The 9,094-nt window shown below is 42.0% G+C and overlaps 1 protein-coding gene across 1 annotated transcript; it reads left to right on the top strand.

The window, feature by feature from the left end:
- The first annotated feature begins 2,949 nt into the window (after positions 1–2,949).
- LOC117303972 (uncharacterized protein K02A2.6-like) lies at positions 2,950–4,139 on the top strand. Its single transcript, XM_033788442.1, has 2 exons — positions 2,950–3,124; positions 3,682–4,139. Exons 1-2 carry the CDS (start codon positions 2,950–2,952, stop codon positions 4,137–4,139), a joined length of 633 nt encoding a protein of 210 aa, XP_033644333.1.
- The last annotated feature ends 4,955 nt before the right edge of the window (positions 4,140–9,094 follow it).

Here is a 9,094-nt window from a genome sequence, read left to right as displayed (position 1 = left end):
GCCAAGTGTTAACGTGATTAAAACTACCAAAGTTCATGATACAAACTGAGTCCCTCTCTCTCTCTAAATGCCAGCAGGAGGCATTACCTGGTGGCAGCGGTAAACTGAAGAGTTATGTGAGTAGCAAAACAAAGTCATCATATCAATAAAAGTGTGATTTTCTTGCCGTTTTTGCTCACGTAAACAAAACGTTGAAAACAGAACTGAGAACTTTAGTTATACTAAACTGTATAATACAATACATTACGATGGCGTTCAGCTCTGCAGTCTCAGCCCCCCAGATGGACTGGGAAGCGCCAGATATTGTGGCAACGTTCTCCAGGTTGAAACAAAAGTGTGAACTAATGTTTTGCAGCGTACTAAAATCAGCAAATGATGAAGAGAGAGCAAGTTATCTCCTGCTATGGGTAGGAGAACAAGGTTTAGATAAATACAATAGCTGGACCTTTGAAGAAGAGGAAGACAGAAAAAAGCCAGATAAGCTACTGTCCCGCTTCCAGAAACACTTGGAACCAAGGTCAAACCATCGTATCTACCGATACAAATTGCAAGACATGCGACAGAACGTCGATGAGGCAGCTGATGATTTTGTAACGAAGATAAAAGCCATAGCTGTAAAATGCAAATACAGAGACGACAAAGAAATGGAAGATCGTCTTGTTGACCAGTTGATCTGGGGTTCGTCACACAAAGACGTACAAAAAGTGCTGATAGGAAGGGACGAGAAACTATTGCTAAATGATACCATCGACGTTGCTCGAAGCCATGAAGCAACTACAAATCAACTCAAGTCCCTACCAGAAACAAGCCGCAACTCAAACACAGCCGGCAAGACTGAACAGTCCATAAACGCATCACGCACAACCAGATCCAAACAGCCAGGAAAAGGAAACAAACCGCCTACATGCTACAATTGCGGCCGGGTGCACGATCTAAAACCAAAGAGCAACTGCCCCGCCTATGGTAGTACTTGCCGAAACTGTGGGAAAGAGAACCACTGGCAATCGGTATGCAGATCTGGGAAACCCCCAAAACGCAAACCTCCCCACAAATCTCCATGCAGACGAGTGCATTACCTTGACGAAGAGGAAATTATTGATGAATACCTCACCATTGGCACCATAGAAGTCAGCAGTATTGGTTCATCCGACGACACGAGAGATGAAGTTTTTGCAAAGTTACGCATAAACCAGAAAGGCAGAAAACCAATCATGCTCCGGTGCAAAGTAGACACTGGTGCTCAGAGCAACCTTCTGCCAGTGAGTCCATCTTTTTCGCATCATTTTTCCAGAGAAATTGGAAAGTAACGGAAATCCAGAGCCCAGCATGCTGGAAACAAGCAAAATGGCACTCACTGCATATGGCGGATCCAAAATCAAGCAACTGGGCACAGTGAAAATTCCCTGCATGTACAACGACACAAAGCACAACTGCGTTTTCTACGTCACTGATGCAGCAGGCCCAGCAATCCTTGGCCTAAAGACATGCCAAGCCCTGAACTTGATCACACTACACTGTGCAGCGGAAACAACAACTGTGGTGGAAAATGAGCAAACAAATAATCCTGTCCAACTTCAACAGGAAAAGCTCACGAAAGATACATGCAGCGGTCAGCGCGTTCACTCCGCTGACCCATCGGTGACGAGAACTGAATCACCAACACCACATCGTTCTCCAAAATACATCCAAAGAAATACACCACTTCTCGAGAGGCCGAATATCGGGAGTAAATCTGACCTCGAAATGTATCCCGATTGTTTTGATGGCACTGTTGGCTGCTTTGAGAACTTTAAATACCACATCACTCTCGATCCGGAAGCCAGACCGGTTATACACCCACCACGTAGGGTTCCCTTGGAGATCAGAGATAAACTTAAGGGAGAGTTAGATGAGATGGAATCCAAAGCGATTATCATGAAAGTTTCCAAGCCAACAGACTGGTACTCACTAGTGATACGTGAGAAAGCAAACGGTCGACTGCGCCTATGTCTAGATCCCAAGGACCTCGACCGAGCCATCAAAAGAGATCACTACCCTGTGCCTACTCTCGAAGAAATCACACCTAAGCTATCCGGTGCTAAAATGTTTAGCAAGCTTGATGCCAGAAACGGCTATTGGAATGTCGAACTAGATGAACAATCTACGTACCTCACCACATTCAACACCCCTTTTGGCCGATACCGATTCTTGAGAATGCCCTTTGGTCTCAGGATGAGTCAGGATGTCTTTCAACAAAAGATAGAGGAAACCTATCGTGGCTGTGAAGGCACTGTGGGCATCGCTGACGATATACAAGTATTCGGCAAAAGCGCAAGAGACCATGACATACACTTTCATGAAGCTATGGAACACACCAGACGTGCAGGGATCAAGTTGAATGCCGAAAAATGCATCATCAAAACGACTGAATGTAGTTTCTTCGGACTGATATACTCACCCGATGGAGTGAGGCCCAACCCAGATAAAGTAAAGGCGGTTGAAATGATGCAGCCCCCAGGTGATAGGAAACAGCTGCGAACCTTCCTAGGGCTGGTCAACTACATGGGCCCATTCATCCCTCAATTAGCTGAACACTCCACATCACTGCGGACACTCCTTCGTGAAGATGTTGAGTACATCTGGTCTCCATCACACACAAAAGTGTTCAACTCCATCAAAGCTCTGATAGCATCAGACACCACACTCGCTTACTACGACCAGAAGCAGCCTGTAATACTGCAAGTTGACGCATCAACCAAAGGACTAGGAGCAACCCTAGTACAAAAAGGTCGTCCGATAGCATTTGCATCAAAAGCTCTCACACCAGCAGAGACACGATATGCAAACATATAGCGAGAATTACTAGCAGTCCTATACGGATGTGAGAAGTTTCATACTTACCTGTACGGTAGAAGATTTCTCGTGGAAAGTGACCACCGTCCACTCCAGCATATCCACAAGAAAAACTTAATGCAGGCCCCACCACGACTACAGCGCATACTTCTGCGTCTACAGGCTTACGATATAGAAATACGCTACAAGCCTGGTAAAGAGATGGTCGTTGCGGATGCACTCTCCCGACTCTCCCCAGTGGAAAAGCATGAGATACATTGTACCAGAGATGAAAGTCCGTATACACCATGTCGTGAGCGTGACACCAACAAAGTTGGAGCTGATAAGGCAAGAGACAGCCACAGACATGACCCTCCAGCTGCTGAAACAACAAGTCACAGACGGCTGGCCTGACAGCATCAAGCTCTATCAGACCATACTGGTCAGTCCGAGATGACGTAGCCATAGAAGACGGCACAGTCCTGGTTGGCAGTAGAATCCTGATTCCAAATTCTCTGCGACAGAACATACTACAACAGATCCACAGCGGTCACCAGGGCATCGACAAGTGCAAGCTGCGTGCAAAATCTTGTGTCTACTGGCCGGGTATATACAAAGACATTGACAATATGGTGACAAATTGCCATGCATGCCAGAAATACCAGCGTTCTCAGCAGCGTGAACCAATGATCAGTATGGAAGTTCCACCACGTCCATGGCACACCCTTGGAGCTGACCTCTTCCACCACGACAAGGTCTGGTACCTGATCATCGCGGATTATTACTCTTAATTTCCGTTTATCCGCAAACTTGACAACCTCACTGCAAGCACCATCACAAGAGTTTCACGTGTGCTCTTTGCCGAACAAGGCATCCCAGAGGTTATCGTATGTGACAATGGCACGCAGTTCACCTCTTCCCAATTCCGAGCCCTAGCACAGCAGTACGGATTTCGGATCCAAACTTCTTCACCCTACTACCCCAGAGGTCATGGATTCATTGAAAGACATATCCAAACAGTGAAGAGAATCCTCACCAAATGCCGAGAGTCAGGGGACGATCCCAACTTAGCCCTCCTAACTCTCCGTGCAACTCCACTCAAGTCAAACCTTGCATCCCCTGCTGAGCTACTGAACAGAAGAAAGTACAAGACGACACTACCTTCAGTACACCACCCCCCACCAGATCGTGAGGATGTGCGAGATATACTGCAGGCAGACCAGTATTCGCAAACGCAATACTACAACAGACGCTCTACCAGTACCCCTATCCAAGAACTCCTCAACAACCAACCCATCTACATCCAAAATCCGATTAACAAAACCTAGAGTTATGAGCAAATCAACTACTCCTCGATCCTACAATGTGGAAACGGAAAGTGGAAGTCAGCTCGGACGAAACAGGATTCATCTGCGACCAGCTCCCCTGAGTTCTACCAAACCAACTCCTGTTCGCAATGCTCCTTCACAACCCCAGAGCAGACTGCTTTCTAACCGCCCCTTAGGAACACCGACAGTGACGCGATCAGGCAGGAGAGTGAACAAGCCAAACAGACTTGATTTGTAACAACATACCATCATGTTACTAAACACAACAAATAAACACACAATCAGACACACAGTCATACAATAAAGAACAGTTTAATTTGTAAGTTTAATCAACCTGGACTCTTTTAAACAGAACAATGTTTCTCCGGAGGACTGAACTTTTTAAGGAAAAACTGGACTAATGAACATTTGATTTAAAAGATTTGAGATTAATCTTCATTTCCATTGTATTAATCTTTAAAGAAAAGGGGATGTCACATTCACACATGCATACATACAGGACTTAGCGCCCTCTAGAGTCTAACCCCTACTAATGTACCTTTCCATCAAGATGGCAGCCATGTGTTAACGTGATTAAACTACCAAAGTTCATGATACAAGCTGAGTCCCTCTCTCTCTCTAAATGCCAGCAGGAGGCATTACATACGCCATTTTCAATATACGCACAAAACAATGCGGTTCTTAAATAAAATTTGAAACGAATTTGTACCCTTCGTTAAAACAAAAACTTGCTTTTTATTCCATAATCTTGAAGACTGATATACTGGGCTAATCAAAGTTTGGAGCTGGCTAATTTGGTAAACTAATTAATGGTTTACTTATCACAGTAATAAACGCCATTTTCAATACACACAAAACAATGCGGATGACTTAAAATACAATTTGAAAGAATTTGTACCATTCGTTGAGGAAAACAATTAGCTTTTTATTCCAGAATCTTGAAGACTGCATACTGGGCGTATCAAGTTCTTGAGCTGGCGAGTTTGGTTGACTAATTAGTGGTTAAGCCACTAACTTCAGGTAAAGATAAACAAACACACACACAAAAATAAAAATAATAAGTCATTTATAAATTAATGAAAGAACAAGTGAAGTTAGTGAATAAATAAACAGGCCAAAATAGACAAAACAAAATGTATGATCAAATAAATAAATAAAACAACATACACTTTTGCTCAATTGAATGAGCTATTAAAAGCAGTCAAAGAGAAGGTTTGAAAAAAATAAAAATAATAAACAACCCCAGCGTCTTGCCATACACAGCAAGAAAGTCACCCCTTCCCACAGCAGCTGGCAGTGGGGGGATTAAAACTAATCCCACAGAATATGGTTAAACTGGTTTAATCTCGGACAAAGGTCCGACAACTTCAGAATCCGAGTGAGAACTGACAACCATAATGTTTAGCTTTTTTTTTATACAGAACAAAACATTCTATAAAATGAATCAATTTTAAATCATTAACTAGACATTAAGTGTTTGTGAACAAACACAAAGCTGTTCCGTGTTGTTTTGCTTGGATTATGTGCTTCATTGCCTAAGGAATATATAACTGAAAAAAGGTTTCAAAAAAGTTGTGTAGCTCTTGTTATAAGGTCTTACTTCCCGATTGACCCGTAAGTAAAGGTCAACATGGGCCCACAGCTACCAAAGATTAATCTGCAATGCCAAGGAGTCTATAAAATCGGTTGTGTAGATCTTGATATATAGTCCCACTTCCGGTTGACCCAGAAGTAGAGGTCAACTGTGGGTCACAGTTTTCCAAAGCTAATATTTATTGCCTAAGAGTCTATAACTGAAGTTTGAACATTAGCTTTGTACTTTTTTAGATATGGGCTCACTTCCGGTTGACCGGAAGTAAAGGTCAACATGGGGTCAAAGTTGTTTCAAACTAATCTTGAATGCCAAAGGAGTCTATAACTGAACAAAAACTGATAATCTGTTGTATAGTTCTTGAGATATGGTCCCACTTCCGGTTGACCAGGAAGTAGGGGTCAACTTGAGGTCATGGTTTTTCAAAGTTAATATTTTATGCCTTAGGAGTTTATAACTGAAAAAAAATTGAAAATCTGCTGTATAGTTCTTGAGATATGGTCCCACTTCCGGTTGACGCGGAAGTAGAGGTCAACTTGAGGTCACAGTTTTTTCAAATTAATCTCAAACCCCCAAGGAGTCTTTAAGAACAAACAGTTGAAAAGTCGGCCGTGAGAGATTTGATGCTGCAAAGATGTCCTAATTAATATGCAAATGAAGGTCACTGGTGGTTAATTAATAAAGAATGTTAATATGTTTTTGTAATGATCTGACAGGTCTTTAGGACGCATAAGTAAAATGACACGGACAATATTCTAACGTCATGTGTGTGCTTTCATGTTAGATTCTCACATATGCGTTGAAGCACTAAACATCAATAACAAACAGTAGTGTTGAAGCATTGTATAATAATAACACGCATAGTGGATATTACAGTTTTATGATAGGAATTAAGCTAAACATCCTAAAGCTTCCATTTGATATTATTTTACGTGTTTAAAAACACATAATTAATTTGTAGGATACTCCTTTAGTTTCCTACTCCTGCCGATAGGGGGTGCTCTTATGAGACATTTCAATTGCACGATTTCTGCACCGTAATGTCTGTATCTGACTCTGTATTTGTATGTGTACGTCGCAGACCAAAACTGTCATAAAATGTCAAGCTATAACTTCCCCTATAGAACACGGCCCAGTTTTATGGCTCTGTCTGCTTCAACCATAGAGGAATTCCTCCATGCTTCAACCAAACTCTGCCCATTTATTATACAACCACCATTCTCCGCTTACTGTGCAAGCGCTGAAATATCTGTGCAAGTTCAAAGCAAAGATTACATATGATAAGTTTCCCCGCGCACAAGCAAAAATATCCCTGCTAAGCTGTGAAATATGCTTTATGTAAGCGATAATACCCGCGCTTCTGAAGTGTCAATTCTTTGCTTACGCAGTAAAGCAGAGTCAAATTGGACCAGTCTCACAAGATTTCCCCTCATGTACTAACAATCTTTTTTGACTTTACATGTTTGAAGTGTAGGCCTTACCAAACCTACTTACAGGGCAACATTACATGGTTCTCATCACCACCAAAGTTTGCGCTTACGATCACCGTTTTCCGCTTACTGTGCAAGCGCGGAAAATAATGTGCGAGCTTAAAAAATAATTTCAAAAATAATTTTGAAAAATGTTTAGTAGTTCTTGAGATATGGTCCCACTTCCGGTTGACCTGGAAGTAGGGGTCAAATTGAGGTCACGTTTTTTTTTTATCCTATCCCCAAGGAGTCTTATACTACAAACACATTAAAAATCGGCCCGGTACTTCTTGAGATATTGTGCTACAAAGATTTTCCAATTAAATATGCAAATGAGGGTCACGTGGTTAACTAATTAAGAATTAAAAAAAATACATTTTAAGTAAAGCTTATGTTCTAAGCTTCAATTTGGTATAATAAACGCACTCTTTCGTATTATGGTTTGGGAGGTACGGCTTAAAGTTTGCGCTTACGATCACCGTTTTCCGCTTACTGTGCAAGCGCGGAAAATAATGTGCGAGCTTGGAAGCACACAAACAAAAGAAATCCCTGCTATAAGCTGTCTATTTCGCTTGACGTAAGCGCAGAATTCACTGCTTCTGCTGAGCACTGAATCTTTTTCATCAAGCAAGTTCCCACCATGACTCGACTAGTCGCACCTCAAACCAACTACGACACTTGTCGAGACAAAATACAGATTCTCAAGATTTGTGCCGCTATGTGTCGCAAAGGCAATATTAATTATGTTGCGAATGGGTGACTAGTGAGTTTTACTACTCGACTAGTCGCACCTCAAACCAAACTACGACACTTGTCGAGATAAAATACGGATTCTCAAGATTTGTGCCGCTATGCCGCAAGGGCAATTCTAATTATGTTGCGAATAGTAGTAAGCAACATAACTGGTTCACCAAACAGGTAGTCGGGACAAATTTTGTAGTCAATGTGTGGACACGATTATAACGGAGTAGAGAAAAACAGTAGTCGCGACCCAAAGAATAATTTGTAGTCGCGACTTTAACACTAAAGTGCACTAGTAGCCCCAGCCTACTTTTGTCACAAGTAAAGCACGGTTCCTGCGAATGCAAATCAACTTTGTAAGTCACTGTTTTCGCAGTCAAAGTTTCGCACAATTAGTCAACTGTAGCACAATTAGTTGAGCACAATTAGTCAACTGTAGCAAATTTTTTGATGCCAATTGTGACGCTCAAGAACACATTCCCTGCTAAGCTGTTAAATACGCTTAGCGTAAGCACAATTCCCTGATTACGTAAGAGCTGCGATTCTTTCCTTTAAAATCCATTGGCCCAGGACCAAAATACATAGAGCTTTTTAAACACAAAAAGCCACTTAACCATGCCTCATGTTCAAGTTGTGCATCCAGGTATTCTGCTAAATTTCTGCAATTTTGTAAAGCAAAATGTTTTGCGTCTTTATTATAAGCAGCTCTATAAACTGAGCCTCAACCATCGGAGAAATGTCAGCATAATAAAATCTCTGCTTTTGTATTCCGGCCTGTCAAAGAGTTTTTGTTTGTCATGGTCTAATTTCCGAAAGTAACGCGAAATACTGGAATTAGTTTAGGCAAATGGTCAGCGGCGCAAACAAGGCGACTTTACCCGTAAATCGATCCAAATCCCGGGCGGTCTATTTTCGTCGTCCACGCTCGTCGCCTGAAACGAACCCGGTCAACTCGGTCCCAAACCAACTCAGTCCCAGTCATACGTTTACAGTTTTTTCACTAATTTCTCAAAAACTACAACACCACAGCAAGTAATATTTTAAGGGAAGCTTTCAACTATCATTATCTTCAAACTGTTTAAGTTTAGTGTAAATCTGTGGACACGATGGTGTGTCGTCGTCGTCGTCAAAAACCCCTATTCAATTACGCACGT

The sequence above is a fragment of the Asterias rubens genome, chromosome 20 (assembly GCF_902459465.1).
Source record: "Asterias rubens chromosome 20, eAstRub1.3, whole genome shotgun sequence".
NCBI lineage: Eukaryota > Metazoa > Echinodermata > Asteroidea > Forcipulatida > Asteriidae > Asterias > Asterias rubens.
This window is presented reverse-complemented; position numbering and strand designations above follow the sequence as displayed.

Excerpts from the sequence above, each read along its gene's own strand:
- LOC117303972 (XM_033788442.1), top strand. The coding sequence starts at position 2,950 with ATGCAGGCCCCACCACGACTACAGCGCATACTTCTGCGTCTACAGGCT. Across the intron at positions 3,125-3,681 it reads AAGTCCGTATACACCATGTC|GCATCCCAGAGGTTATCGTA; the intron begins GTGAGCGTGACA and ends TTGCCGAACAAG.